Genomic DNA, 15,823 nt, shown 5'->3' on the forward strand with positions numbered 1-15,823 from the left:
TGTTACCTTGAGGGTCTTTCTCCGTTCTCTTTCGAACCTCCTTTATGACGAAAGGATATCGAAACCGAATAATCACGAGGTCTTACTTCGATGTCTTACCTCAACCCGGAGCGGGCCGGGAAAGTGGTCTTTAATGCTCCTTCTATGGTTTGTCTTTGCCCTTGCCTTGATGGCTTCTTCCTCTTCCCGGTGCCTGAGTTGTGGCGCTATCGCCACTCGGTTAGCTGAAAAGCTAACCTCTTTTGAGGCTTCTTCGGAGTACGTGCCTCTAGCTACCCCAGTGCCTACCATGGACCGTGACTACTATCTCGACCTGAAATGGTTGAGGACCTTGGCTGACGGTAGCCTAGCGTGGAGGGTCTGGGGCATGAGTTGGATGAAAATTCCAGCTCCTCAGCACCTCCCACCGACGGAGCCCTTGGAGCCGACGGTAGTGACGGTGGACTCCGATGATGAGGAGGAGGAGGAGGATGATGATAGACCCCGCCAGCTGCAGACCTACCTCATCGACGACACCATTCTCGAGGAGATACCGGAGCCGACAAAGGGCGAGAATGCATCGGTCGTGGCAGTGGAGAGACCTAGGTTGGGGAGAGGACCCCGTCGAGTGAGGGAGAGGACCTCAGAGACTAGGCCACGGCCGGAGGCATCACAGCAGCAGCAGCCTTTTCCATGCTACCCTTACCTCGACACCCCGGAGACGCGATCCAGCTACTTGGCGGAGAGAGTGTCATCTACCTTGACACTCCGGAACATGGACGAGATGGCGTACGCTCAGGGGATAGGGACAGAGGGACCGCATCCGGTGTGGTGGAGTGGAGTTGGGGACTACTCAGGGGTTTTCCATTCCTACGGGGTGGATCAGTCGGCATAGGGGACACCTCAGTCCTTTGCCTACGGTGGCTTGACCCCATGGTACGTAGACCCAGGAGCAGGAGCAGGAGCAGGAGTGGACGCGGGGATTGGGACATCGGGAGCAGGTACTTCTGGCGGCGGTGGTGATGATGAGGTGATGTTTGAGCAGCAGCAGCAGCAGCAGGAGTGATACTTCTTGTTATTATCCTTGTTTTTAGTAGTATTGGTAGGATGGTTAGACTTTGATGGTTGTTTTTGTTGAGACTTTGATTTTGGACTTGTATTGTTGGCCATAAGGCCGGATTTGTCGCTTAACTACGTTGCAGGATTGTGTTGGGGGTCGGGAAATCATCCCGACTCAAGTTATATGATGACTATGTTTACGGATGTGGGATACGACAGGTTTTATAGGACACCTTGGCCTGTAGGTACTCGACAGAGTACCCCGTACTCTATCAAGTAGCTGCAGGAAGGAGGGATAGAAAGTATTCTGACCTGTAGGCTACTCGATCGAGTAGCCAGGACACTCGATCGAGTAGCATGGCACTCGATCGAGTAACGCTACATACTCGATCGAGTAGCACTGTTACAGGAGGTTTTCGAAAATCAAAAATGTTCAATTGCTCTATAATTGCAAGGGTGATGTTTAAGGTAGTTATTAGTGCGTAGTAACACCTTTGAAACGTTAATTTCATATGTTGGAAGTCGTGTTTGAAGTTTTATAAGCGTATTTGTCACAATTAGTGAAGCGGTAGTAGTTTCTTGTTACTTTAGTATTGCATACGCCCTATTACGATCTAATTATTGGAGTCATAATTTCTTGTACATCTGTGCATACTATACTAACATGCGTTGTCGACGGTGACTAGATATTCTGGTGGTTGTGTATAATTTACAATCTAAGGAGTTTGTGCTTAGCGAGTAATGTCCACGATAAATAATATGTTTCTAATTCATGTTATGAATCAAATAATAAGTAATATGCGTTGAAATCGGGGTGGTGAACTTCGGGGACGAAGTTCCTTTTTAGAGGGGAAGAGTAATGTCGCGAAAATTATCGCGAAATAAAAGGCTGATTTCGAAATTATGTTTTGGTTGCTTATAAGGTTTTGTTGTTTAATTGTAAAATTTTCTAGCACCTTGGTTACTTTACTTATATGAAGTGTAATTGGTCACCTCGGTTTGTGGAATAATTCATAAAGGGTTTTATCTCGGCGCGATGTATCGTAATAGAACGAATTGGTGAGTAACACAGTGGTGTTAGTGGCGCAGTATGGGGTTGATACGAGATACGTTTCGGGTCGATAAATTGTTGTCACATGATGAGCGATGGTTGTTTGTATTGGCTCTTATGGCAAAGTTGATGTTTGATACATAATCATTAGTAAGAATTGATGCGTACATGTAGAGTGACAAGTAACGGTGATAATGCTTGCATGATAGTGGTAAGAGTAGATAGGTATAAAGTGTAGACGGTGATGATGATGACTTGGGGGGGGGGGGGGGATGGTATTTCTAAGGGGTAATGGTTTGAGCGGGAAGATTGGTGAGGTCGTGTTCTTTCCGTGTCTTGAGCGGGAGAGGTGAGTTGAACTTCGGGGACGAAGTTCTTATTAAGGGGGGAAGACTGTAATACCCGTCCTTTTAGGGACCCTTTGACCTGCGTTGACTGACCTTGGGAGCGGGAGTAGTCTTAGAAGTAAGTGCTAAAGTCATCTTGGGTTGCGTGTTAGGCGTGGTACTCGATAGAGTAGAGGCTACTCGATCGAGTAGCTAGGTTACTCGATCGAGTAGGGGGCTACTCGATCGAGTATGTTGGGTACTCGATCGAGTACCCAGTTTTCAGCGAGGGTTTTATATCGCGTTTTGTTAAATCCGCACATCACTTCCGCCACTTTCCTCCTAGCCTTCAGTCGCCTCTTTCCCTTCCCTTCACCTCAAAACCTCCATGGAAGCCTTTTGATGATCCTTGTGCTTTAGGAGAGCGCCTCTTGAGTCGGGTAGCGGTCTCTTGCTGAGTTTCCTCCCTAATAGGTATGTCATAATCATCTTCCGTGTCCTTGTTCTTCATAGTTAAGGTTGCTTGTTAGTAATATAGAATTGTGTTGTGGTTATAGGCGTTGCTTGGTCGCTGGACAGGTTGTTTGTCGGCATGGATTGGTTGCGGTTGCTTAAAGGTAGGTTCGCCTACTCAGTTTCTGTAGATGGTCTAGTGTGTCGGTCGTTGTAGTGGTATTGTGATCGTTGATATAGTAATTGTATTGTGATTGTGGTTGTGATCGTTGTCTATGATTCGTGAGGCGTGGCCTCGGCTGAGTGGGGTCACTTGCGGGAGTGGCTTCACGCCCTAGTTTCGCCCTTCGTGGAACCCGCCACGGAAGGGGATGTGCACATTAATGGACAGGGTTATCGCTCGGTATGAGGAGCGGGGATTTGGTGGGTACGACTGCGGTCCCCCACTGGCAGGACTGGTCCAGTGGACAGTCAGTGACAGAGGTTGGTTGGATTATCGTGATTGTGTGTGTGAGACTGCCAGCATCGTATTGTGTTGATAATTGTAGTTTTTATTGTCGTGTCGTATCTCAGTACTGACCTTGTATGGTTGTTTGTTTGTTATGTGTCTGCCGTGATCCCTTATGGTGATCAGTCGGTCTTAGCAGGTGTTGATGTTGTTGATAGCTGGAGTCCAGGCGGGGATGAGTCTTCACGAGATTCGATAGTCATAGCGAGTAGTCTCTGAGTTGTATCTTTTATATAGCTTGTTGGTTTAAGTCACTTGTAGTACAATATTATAGTTCTTTTATTGACGTTTGATTATTACTGTCCTCGGGCAACCGAGATGGTAGCGCCCTTATATGTTAAGGAAGGCCTAGTTAAGGCTCCTCTGAATATGGGGGTGTTACAGATCATACACTTGATCTTGAGTAACTTGGATCTGAGCTAGTGCGGCTAGGATTCGATCATTACCATCTTGAAGTTGGTTGAGGTTCGTGTCACTGGTTCCAGGCATTTTGAAAACTGGACAAGAGATCGATGACGAATGAAAACACGATCGACCATTCTAAGACACTTGCAAAGAGAAGAAATGTTTTGACTCTTGAAGTGGGTGTGTGCCACTTGTGTTGAGTGAGCTTTGAAGAAAAGACAAAGTTTTGAAAATGTATATCCTAGTCAACTATAGTGTAGTTGTAGGAGTGGACTCGAAGTGAGGTTTTGAAATGGGCTTGGGCCCGAATTTTGACTCGACAAACGGACAGAGTTTTGACTGGGTTTTGCGCTAATCAAAGGCCTTTTTTTTTCGAAATTTCTGTTTAAAAAAGGGGTTTTGATTGTTACAAAAATCGTCATGGTTTCGTTTAGAAATGGTGATCACGTAAGGTACAAACATTCATACAAGCATTATAACGGGATGCTGAGTGCATTTAAAAGGGGTTTTGGTTTAAAGGGTGGGTTGCCATACCGAACAATCAAACCCGAAGTCTGTGGAGAGGCTCGTACCAAACAAGAGTAAGGTCGATTCCTAGTCCATTTCCTCAAGTAGTGAAGGTCCTTGATACAAACAGAGTAAGCATCATGGTATGGATGACGTCAATCGCTATCCATCCTTAGGCCCAAATAAGAATTAGGACCGTTTAGACGGGACGATTGGTCGAATGGGTTGGGTTGGGCCTAGGAAGGCCGAATAAAACGGTCTAGGAAGACCGAGTTATGAAAAACCGACAATTGTCTCATACAAATTATTCCCTAACCTTGTTCAAGTTTCACCCTTGCTACACGTAAGTGTATCCCCAGCGGAGTCGCCAAACTGTGGACAACGGGGGCCCACGGGGGCGCTTGGGAGGAGAGAACTTGCGTTTGAATTTGTTGGAGTCGCCACCAATTTTTATGGGAAATTGGAACCGTTCGAATACCTCGTGCCATGTCAAGACACAAAGTAGAGACATGAACACCAAGAACTCGTTAACCTTAGCATTCTATGTCTAGAATGACTCTCGTGGATGCCAATGAACACGGATGTTCACAGAGATCTGGAGTAAGGGGTGAGGGTACGTATTAGGAAGCTCTTTTGATCGAACACCTAATCCCGCCCTCCTCGATAGCGGCCTCTACTAATGATTAGGGACATCATCTATACTCGATATATCATCAATTATATGTATTAAATGCAACATCCAAGTTTTAGACCTAGCATGTGAAGATTTAACTAAGTCGGTTGACACGTAATTTAGCATACAATTGGGTCGAAGTTGGGATTTAATGCTCAATTACATGTGAAAACATACAATGGATACGAAATACAATGATAAATTCAATAATGAAATTTACAATAATTACATCGGGTTTCATTGATTTATGTCGAAAATACCATTAAAACGGATAATTTGAGAAAAAAGAAAGAATAAAGAATTAACAAATGAATAGATCAGTGGGCGGTAATACGAGTAATAGTAGATTATACGTAGACTAATTAAACTAGGTCAAGCAACAACGGAGTTCAGAGACAGAACTCAACCTGGAACAGGCGCAGCAGGACTGCGCCCTTTGGAAGAGGCGCAGCAGTTGCTGCGTCTGTTCCAAGGGTGATTTTGGCTTTGAAGCCGGAACTGCAAATCGTTGGTGTAAATTGGTGATTTTAAGGATTGATCAATATATTTACTCGGATGAAAGTGATTAATAGGTTATTTACATGTGATTAATGGTCATAAAAGCAATAAAACATGGATGAGACGGATGCAAACAGATTATTTACATGAACGAACGATTGATTAGTGACATGGGTGAACAAAATATGTTAGACATGACAAATTAACGACAAACTAATGATGAAAACGACAAAAGACGGATGAAAATATATCAAAGATCAAATTCCAGAAACCCGATATGAACAAATCGAATTCCTACAACCCGGATTGAATTTAATGACGAAAACCCGCAAATATGAGATTATAGGGGATTTAAGTCGAATGTAATGATGAATTAAGCATGCTAAAAATGATCATTAATATACATATGAAATTATTGTGATTATATCAAAGAATTAACAAGAAAATAAACAAAGTTAATGAATCACAGAGGATGAAGGAAGAAGAAAGGAAGCAGGAACTGCGGCAGCCTCACGAAGAGGCGTAGCAGTTGCTGCGTCCTTTCTCGACGGTTTGTCTTCTGGAAATCCGTAAAAAAGGGTTTTAAAGCACGGTTTTAGAAATCGATTTTAATAAGGTGTTTTCGACATAAACCTTACATTAATGATGATACAAAAAAGTAAATAACAATAAATAAAAGAGAGATTTACACCCTCAGACTTACATGTTTGACGAAACGAGATGAACTAAGTTATCGATTAGCGATGCTCGACTCGAATGTAGACGAAAGTGCCCTCGTAAGAGGAAAAACGATTAGATTAATTAAGTTGATTAATTGGGGAGTTGGTCAAATTGGTCGGTCATGCAAACGAGGCTGGTACTCAGAAGGATCCGAGCTTACTGGTCGAATGTTCAAGCACGTAGACGCCAAAAAGTAAGAACAAAGGTCTAGAATGCAAAGGGAGAAGAGAAGGGCGGACACTCGCGTGAGAAATATGAGGAGCGAAGTCTCCTATTTATACTAATCACGTGAAGGAATTAGGGTTTCGGAGAGACTTTGGAAGTGAATCTCGGAAAGATATGAAAAAGATACGAAAAATACACAGAAAAGGACCTGGGAAGAGGCGCAGCCATCACTGCGTCCCTTGGAAGAGGCGCAGCACCTGCTGCGTCTGTTCCCAAGTGGTTTCCTCCTGCGGAAGAAAGATTTCCGTGTTTAAGTTATAGAAGGACGGAATAATTTGGTTTTCCTTAATATCTTGTATGAATATTACGGGAAATTGTTTACCAAAGAATAAAAGATTTTGAAATAATTATAAAATATGGAATAGAAATATCTGGAACATTCCACAACATTCTGACTCGAGATTTAACGGTTATCAGAAAATGGAGACGGTTTTAGGCCCGGACTCCAAATGTACTCTAATTACTGTCAAAACGACCGTATCGGCACGTAGATGACAACTAAGAGGTAAACATTAGTGTTTGAGCAATCACTTGACGATAAACTTATAAACTGTCACAAATCGTTCCGCGTACCAAACATGCGGCCCAATCATCACCGGGTGGTTTGCGAGAGGTGCAGGAATGAGGTATCTACACCTACGTATCCATCTGAAGAGGTGAAATCAAACCATGCTCGTAGTTCAGGGGTTTTTTTTTGTTTTAGTGTAAATGGATGTTGCCGTTGACAAATCAAAGGACCTTTGAAACGGGCAAGGTGCCGCAACTTAGACTCGATAAAACATGCAATATCAAATCAGAACGCGTTTGAGGAACTTGACTTGAAAAGGGTTGAGGTGGTTGCTAGTTGTAAAATTAGGCTAGGTCGTTGGTTGCTATGGTTCAAGGGTAGTATTTCTTGAGTTGGTCTAGGTTGGTTGGGTTTGTAAAGTCCTCCCCATCTAGGTCACTTAGTCTCACTGCGCCCCCGAAAGTATTTTCTTGACTAGGTATGGCCCGGCCCAGTTGGGTTTGAATTTTCCTCTCGGATCGACGGGTAGCGGTGCTCGGACCGACTTGAGAACCAAGTCACCTTCTTGGATGTTCTTGGGTTTGACCTTCTTATTGAATGCCCGTTGTAAACGTTGTTGGTATAGCTGGACGTTGTGCAAGGCGTTGAGTCGCCGTTCGTCTAGATGAGTGAGTTGCTCGTACCTTCGACGGCTCCATTCCACCTCAGGGACTTGACTCTCCAGTAGGATGCGTAGAGAAGGGACCTCTAACTCTACCGGTTGAACTGCCTCCATACCGTGTGCTAGGTAGAAGGGTGTGGCGCCTGTCGGTGTTCGAATGGAGGTTCGGTATCCCCAGAGTGCGAATGGGAGTTTGCTCGACCAATCGCGGTAGTTGTCTTGTATCTTCACGATAATGGTGACAAGAGTTTTGTTAGCTACCTCGACCGCTCCGTTGGTTTTGGGACGGTAGGGGGATGATCGATGTCGTTTGATTTTGTATTTGTCCAGTAAGGCCTGAGTTTCCGCCCGGAAGTGAGAGCCCTGATCGCTGATGATTTCATGGGGTACCCCATATCGGCAGATGATGTTGTTCTGGATGAACTTGGCCACTTGTTTGGCGGTCAAGATTGCATATGACTATGCTTCCACCCATTTGGTGAAGTAGTCGATGGTGACGAGGACGAAACAATGCCCCTTGGTGCCTACCGGATTGACTTTCCCGATGATGTCGATGCCCCAAGTTGAGAAAGGCCAGGGTGAGGTCATTGTGTATAAAAGGTATGGCGGTATGTGTTGTATGTTGGCGATGATTTGGCAATTGTGGCAATGCTTGACGTAGTTACGGCAATCAGCTTCCATGGTGGTCCAGTAGAAACCTAGCCGCATGATTTTCGGGTTAAGCATCATAGCGCTCATGTGAGGGCCACATTCTCCGTCGTGGACCTCTCCCATGACTTTTTTGGCTTTGTGATGGTCAATGCAAAGGAGGAGAATTCCTTGGGGTGTTCTTTTGTAGAGTTGATTTTCGTTTATCACGAATTGTGATGCAATTAAACGGATGGCTCTTTGTCCTCTTGGGTCGGAGTTGGGAGGGAATTCATTTTTGGTTTTGTAGTTGAGGATGGCTTGGTACCAAGGTTCATCGTGGCTTTCCTCATCGTCGTTGATGGCACAAATTTGAGCTGGCTCGCTCCTTCTCTCGACACATAGGGGCATCGATGTCATGTCGTCAGGTATGTTGACGAGCGCAACAAGTTTTGCCAGAGCATCAGCAAATTGATTTTCCTCTCGTGGCAAGTGGAAATAGTCGATTTGGTCGAAGAACTCAGCCTCTTGATTGATCTTTGCTCGGTAGGGAGCTAAACTGTCACTTCGGATTTTCCATGATCCGGATACCTGATTGACGATAAGCGAGGAATCACTATGGACCCTCAATCTCATGCCAAGTGTTATGGCTGCTTGTAGGCCGAAGAGGCATGCTTTGTATTCAACGGTATTGTTGGTGACGGCGAAGTCTAGCTTGACCGAGATCGGAACATGTTCTCCCTCCGGTGATATTAGAATGATTCCTACCCCGAAGCCTCTCAGATTAGATGCACCGTCGAAGTATAGGTCCCATGCGTCAGAGTCGGCACAAAGGATGTCTTCGTCAGGAAGTGACCATGTGTCGGTCGTTAGATCCTCGTTGACTGGATTTTCTGCCAGGAAATCGGCGACTGCTCTTCCCTTGATAACCTTGAGGGGTACAAACTTGAGATCAAACTCGGACAACATGAGTGTCCACCTAGAGAGCCTTCCGTTTAGTACGGGTTTTTTTTGAAGATGTATTTAACCGGATCCATCTTGGTGTAGATGTCGACCGTGTAGCTGAGCATGTAAAGCCGCAGTTTCTTTTTTGACCATACTAGGGCAAGGCATGTCTTTTCCGGTTGGGTGTTCCATGTCTTGTACTCGATGAACTTTTTGCTGATGTAGTAGATGGCTCGTTCTTCGATGCCGACCGTTTGTGCTAGCATAAGCTCTCATGGCCGTGTTGGTAACAGTCAAGTATAGGGATAGAGGAATCCCTGGTTGAGGTGGCATGAGGACAGGAGGTTTGGATATGATTTCCTTTATCCTGTCGAAGGCCTTTTGACAATCGGTGTGATCGGAGGCGCGGAGTTTCTTGAATATTAGTTCACAAATCATGGTGAGCTTGGCAATGAAGCGTCTGATGTATTGGACCTGACCGAGAAATCCCCGAATCTCTTTCTCGTTCCTAGGCCGAGGCATTTGTTGAAGGGCTTTGATTTTAGTTGGATCAATCTCAGTGCCTCTTTTGCTGACGACATGTCCCAAGAGTTTTCCGGAGGTGACCCCGAATGCACACTTCTGAGGATTTAGTCTCATGTTATACTTCCGCAGACGAGCGAAGAATTTTCGAAGGGCGTTGATGTGGCCGTCCCGTTCTCTTGATTTGACAATCATGTCATCGACATACACCTCTACCTCCTTGTGCATCATATTATGTAGGAGAGTGGTAGCGGTTCTTTGATAGGTAGCCCCGGCGTTGATGAGAGTGAAGGGCATGACCGTGTTGCAATATGTACTCTATTGTGTGGTGAACGCACTCTTGTGCATGTATTCCTCAACCATTTTAATCTGGTTGTTTCCGGCATGCCCGTCCATGAATGATAGGAGAGCATGTTCAGCAGTGTTGTCTACCAGAATGTCAACATGTGGCAAAGGAAAGTCGTCCTTTGGACTTGCCTTGTTCAGATCCTTGAAGTTGACGCAAACCCGAATTTTTTCGTCTTTCTTTGGTACTGGAACAATGTTGGCCACCCGATCAGAGTATTCAGACACTTTGATAAAACCGGCCTTGAACTGTTTATCTACTTCTTCCTTGATTTTTAAGGCCCATTCAGGACGCATCCGGCGTAGCTTCTGCTTCACAGGTTTAGCTCTGGGCTTAAGTCATTTTGAAAATAATGGCATTAAAATGTGTGAAACCTAGAGAGAGAGAGAGAAGCCGTCATCTCTAGGGCACGTTTTACAATTCATCATGATAAAAAAATCTACTAATTTGCATTTGAATTCTAAGCAATCTACTAACAAATCATCAATCTCTGCTGCTCTACAATCAGAAAAGTCAAAAATTTTGGGTAAACCAGATGTGGAAGAAGGCCAAAAAATGAAAAGTATCCATGAGGTAACTGGTATCCCAACTCTGGATGTTAATGATTGTCTAGTAGAAGACTGTGATGATGAGTCTTAATCTGGTGATGAAAACAGCCAGGATGATACTTGGTATCTAATACATGGCAAGAAAATTATTCAGATCATGGAAGAGGAGCCTGAGCTTTTGCAATTGACTGAAGATGATGTACAATCAAAATTAGACTATTGGCAACAAGCAGTGATGGGATTCGTTGTTGTGGCAAACCCTCCTTGGCAGATCTTGGAAGGCTTCCTGAAAAGAATTTGGAACAAATATGTCATTGATAAAATATCATTTCTTCCAAATGGAGTCTTTTTAGCAAGATTTCAAACTGAAGAAATGAAACAATCTGTGCTAGGGAGTGGGTACTTCTTATTTGATAATAAACCTCTAATTATTAAACCTTGGCAGCCAGATTTACAGCTTACCAAGGAGAACATCAAAGCAGTACCAGCATGGATTCATTTGCAGAATTTGCCACTCAAATTTTGGGGTAAAAGTTTGCCTAAAATAGCAAATCTGGTAGGTCAATATGTTAAAAGTGATCCAGCCACTGAAATGAAAACCAGATTAGGGTTTGCTAGAGTAATGGTTGAATTAAACCTAGGCCAAGTTTTCCCTAAAAGCTTAAAATTTCTGGATGAAAAGAAGCAAGAAGTGATTATTGATATTGTCTATGAGTGGAAACCTAGTCTATGCACTAGATGCAAGCAACTAGGACATGAGAAGGATCAATGCAGGAAAGGCAAGAACGTAGCTAAGCCTCCCATACCTCAGAAAGTGTGGAGGCCAATCAAGAAGGCTGCTGGTCCTATTACACAGATTGCTCTTATTGTGACTACATCAATTGTACCAGTGCAGGAAGAGGGACTTTCTCCTGCTGTTCAACCTGTAAATGATTCTCCAATAAAAAAAAACGCAGAGGTTGAAGAGGATACATTAAGGACTCCTGATACTAGGATCCCTGTAAGCACCAGTGGGACTCTTTCCCCTGTCAGGCATCCCAGACAAGGGAGTGGTCAAGCTAGCAGGAAGGTAGTGTCATCCCCTCATGGGATGGGGAAGTTGAAGGAAAATTGTTGCAGTGGTGTTAATGGTAATGATCCCCCCAATATTACTTAATGAATTTTGGATTTTGGAATGTGAGGGGGATGATTAAGGAGGTGAAACAAAGGTTTGTGAATAATTTCCTACATACTAATAATATAGGACTGTTTGGTTTGCTAGAAACTAAAGTCAAGTCAGTTAATTATCATAGTATTGTTACTAATATTTTCTCAGATTTGAGTGTCTCCACTAATAATGCTCATCATAAGGGAGGGAGAGTGTGGGTGATTTGGAAGCCACATTTGTTTGATATTCAGTTCTTACATTATGATGCTCAATTTATTCATCTACATGTGACCAATAAAATTACTCAAATGCAATTTATTACACTGTCATCTATGCTTTCAATGGGATTGGGGAGAGAGAAGCCCTTTGGTTGAATCTTAAACTCATATCAAAGCATTGTAAGGCCCCCTGGGCTCTAGGAGGTGATTTTAATTGTGTGTTACAAGCAAATAAAAGGTTGGGGGGAAATGTTACAGAAGCTGAATCTGAACCTTTTTCTGACTGCCATCATGAGTGTGGGCTTATGGATATACCTGCTATAGGAGCCTTCTACACGTGGAACAACAAACAGCCACCAGATACTAGGGTATATAGCAGATTGGATACATTACTAGTCAATCATGATTGGCTTGTTACTTTTCCTGAGTTCATGGCAACTTTTCTACCTGAGGGGCATTTTGACTACTCACCATGCCTGGTGAGTAAAGGAGCAAGGGTAGGGATACAGAATAGACCATTTAAATATTTCAATATGTGGAGTGCAGCCACTGGTTTCAAAGAATGTGTCTCTAAAGTCTGGCAACAATGGGTATATGGCACCAAAATGTACAGGGTGGTCAGGAAGCTGAAATTACTTAAACCTGAGCTTAAAAAAATCAATAAAGATCACTTCTCTGACATTGAGAACAGTGCAGATATAGCCCAAATTAATTTGAAGCAGATCCAGGAGCAACTTATAAATAATCCAGGAGATAAAGACCTTATGCTCAGAGAATATGAAGCTCACCAAAGATCCACTACCCTTTGTGCTGCTAAAATGGAATTTCTTAGACAAAAGGCAAAGGCACATTGGCTAAAGGATGGAGATTCTAACACTGCCTATTTTCATGGTGTTATTAAAGCTCGAAGGAACAAGAATTTCATATGCCAGATTCAAGATCAATGGGATAAAAATCACAGTGATCCACAAGGGATTCAGAATACTTTCTTGGGTTACTATCAAATGCTTCTGGGTTCAAATGCTCCTACCATCAGAGTGAATAAAACTATTGTAAGGCAAGGGAAGATATGTTCTGATGAGCACAGTGACATTCTGTTGGCACCTGTCACTAAAAAAGAGGTAAAAGATGCTCTTTTCCATATTCCTAATGATAAGGCTCCAGGGCCAGATGGCTACTCAAGTAAGTTTTTTAAGGATAGTTGGGATATAGTTGGGGAAGAGGTCAGTGAAGCAATTATGGACTTTTTTGAATCAGGTTCTCTTCTCGGGCAGATTAATACTACTATGGTTACTCTCATCCCTAAAACTGCTAGACCCACTAGTATCCTTCAATATAGACCTATAACATGTTGCAATGTAATGTATAAATGCATCTCTAAATTGCTATGTAACAGACTGGGCAAAATACTACCTGATTTGATTGCTCAAAATCAGGGAGGGTTCATACATGGGAGGAGCATTATGGAAAATATTCTCATCTGTCAAGACATCATTAGGCACTATGAAAGAAAGGCAGTCTCACCTAGGTGTTTGTTTAAAATGGACTTACAGAAGGCATATGATACTATTGAACGGGAATTCCTTGACCAAATGCTCAGTGCCCTTCATGTTCCTAACCAGTTTAAAGGATGGATAATGCAATGTGTGACAACTGCTACTTACTCACTCAACCTTAATGGTAATGTGTTTGGATTCTTCAAAGGAAAGAGGGGATTGAGACAAGGAGATCCACTTTCTCCCTTGCTCTTCAAAGTGTGCATGGAATATCTCTATAGACTCCTCAATTACTCATCTGCTAATAATTGTTTCAACTTCCATCCTATGTGCAAGCAAATGAAACTCACTCACATAATGTTTGCAGATGACCTACTTCCATCCTATGTGCAAGCAAATGAAACTCACTCACGTAAAATGGCAAGAGTGTATTATATAGGTCAAACTATACGAGTAGCGACCATAAAAATATATAGATAAGGGGTTTAAATATGGTTAAATATCGCCTTATCAAATTCCCCCACACTTAGCTTATTGTCGCCTTCGACAATGACAAAACATGAGCTATGAACAAGTATCAACCTCAAATATTTTTGACTTAACCAAACAAGTTTATCGACGACAAACTAAAATATTTTTTAGAAATCATATTGTCCAAGTTAGTGAGTCAATGAAAAACATTTGTAGTTAGATTAGAAAGTAACATATTCGAAATTTTCCCTCCACTTCAAACTATACAACCAACTAATTAGCCAACAGAAATATTTTAAACCGCTTCTAAATTACAATGATAAATAAATGCGTTAGCAATACACTCGGTCCAACTATCTTCGTGCGCATGTGCAAGTGTATTGACTCGCAGAGAAGGGGTTCAGCAATTTAAGGTCCTAGGGAAAGGTGATTTACTTTCTGTACATTAAGTACGAGGATTGTTCTCCCGAGCATTCAAGTGTATCCGTCATACCTCAATTAACTTACCACCAACATTCCATAACCACATCACATTGTCCACGTTTTTTTCCTTCATATTTTTCATTACATCTTTTTTTTCCATATTTTTCTCCTGTTTTTTTCTCTATTTTGACTTTTTGCTGTTTTTTTTTTTTTCCTTTTTTTTTTCTTTCTTTTGAATCTCCACCATCCATATTCCGTACCCGTGGATATATCCAGTGTCCCTTGTAGCGAGCTTTCGACCAATGGATCCCGCCCATCCGGTCAAGTCATTAGGCATTCTCCCAATACATTGATTGGGTTCCCCTAAGGGTCTAGTCACTCGGGCACCGGATAGAATTGAGGTCAAGAACTTAAAGCGGGAGTCACCTATGAAAGTAAATTGGTTAATAAGACCGGCTTACGCTCCCACACTCTAGAGTCAACGAAAAGTGTAATAAAGATAGCCAAATTAAGTGTTTTATAATTCTAATTTAAAGGAGACTTAAAATATGTATGTCACTTAATTAATCAATCCAAGTTCAAAATGGAGGAAAAACTCATGTATACACGACTTCAAAACGTTTTTTTTTATAGTATATTACTAATATTATTAGTGAAATTAGTTTTAAAAGTTAGTATTTTTGAAAAGTTGTTAGATTAGAGCTTGTCGTCGACTCGCTAGTCTAGCTAGTCCAATAAAAACAAGGTCTTTTACTTATCAAATACCAATTTCTGTCCAAATTTTGACAGCACCTTCCCTAAAAATGGTCATATCCAAAATTTTAACCAACTGAAAGTGCAACAAAAATATATATAGCTACCCGCCAGACTCCATTTTCAGCACACAAAACCACAAACTCCAACAATTTTTTAAGTAAACCCAGTTTTTAGGCCTTGCCTCTCCCCCACACTTAAACTCGACATCATCCTCGATGTCGAAATGGACATTGAGATAAACAATTTAGCATATAATAAAAAGAAGAGGGAAGAAGGAACTTAGCGGATTCATATGAAGCATTCACAGCAGGATGCTCCAGTTCTGTCAAGGCAGCCATGTACGCTGCCAGTAGCAGCAGTACTGAAGTACATACTGATAAGGAAGGTGCCCATTAGTTTGTTTCAGCCTCCAGGTAGAGTTGCCCGACTTCTGACCAGGACTCCCAGCGAAGTAGCAGTATTGCATCATCATATAAGTTGTAACCCAACCGCCATGTGTATACCGATTCCTACAAAAAGAAACACTCGCTCAAGATTCGTGAAATATGGAAGTGGCAAAATACCCAGAATACCAGCAGCAATTTTTACTCTTATCCTAAATTAATTTTTTTGTGCAACCGACACTATTAACATCCCCCTACAAAGGTTGCGAAACTCAGGGAGGCACTTAAGCCGACTCAACTAAACAACTAAGATGCATATAAATATTAATCACACATGAAAGCAATAAAAATTAAGCTTGGGTTGCCTC

At 42.6% G+C, this 15,823-nt stretch overlaps 1 protein-coding gene across 1 annotated transcript; it reads left to right on the top strand.

The window, feature by feature from the left end:
* Positions 1-10,439: 10,439 nt before the first annotated feature.
* On the top strand, positions 10,440-13,902 carry LOC141640037 (uncharacterized). Its single transcript, XM_074448999.1, has 3 exons — positions 10,440-10,586; positions 10,674-11,691; positions 12,185-13,902. The coding sequence occupies exons 1-3, from the start codon at positions 10,440-10,442 to the stop codon at positions 13,900-13,902; spliced, it is 2,883 nt and encodes a 960-aa protein (XP_074305100.1).
* The last annotated feature ends 1,921 nt before the right edge of the window (positions 13,903-15,823 follow it).

The sequence above is a fragment of the Silene latifolia genome, unplaced genomic scaffold (assembly GCF_048544455.1).
Source record: "Silene latifolia isolate original U9 population unplaced genomic scaffold, ASM4854445v1 scaffold_70, whole genome shotgun sequence".
Taxonomy (NCBI): domain Eukaryota; kingdom Viridiplantae; phylum Streptophyta; class Magnoliopsida; order Caryophyllales; family Caryophyllaceae; genus Silene; species Silene latifolia.

Bases quoted from the DNA above. Each gene is read 5' to 3' on its own strand.
- LOC141640037 (XM_074448999.1), top strand. From the start codon at position 10,440: ATGATAAAAAAATCTACTAATTTGCATTTGAATTCTAAGCAATCTACT. The intron at 10,587-10,673 runs GTAACTGGTATC...GAAAACAGCCAG, and splicing joins AAATGAAAAGTATCCATGAG to GATGATACTTGGTATCTAAT. The intron at 11,692-12,184 runs GTAATGATCCCC...GAAATGTTACAG, and splicing joins TTGTTGCAGTGGTGTTAATG to AAGCTGAATCTGAACCTTTT.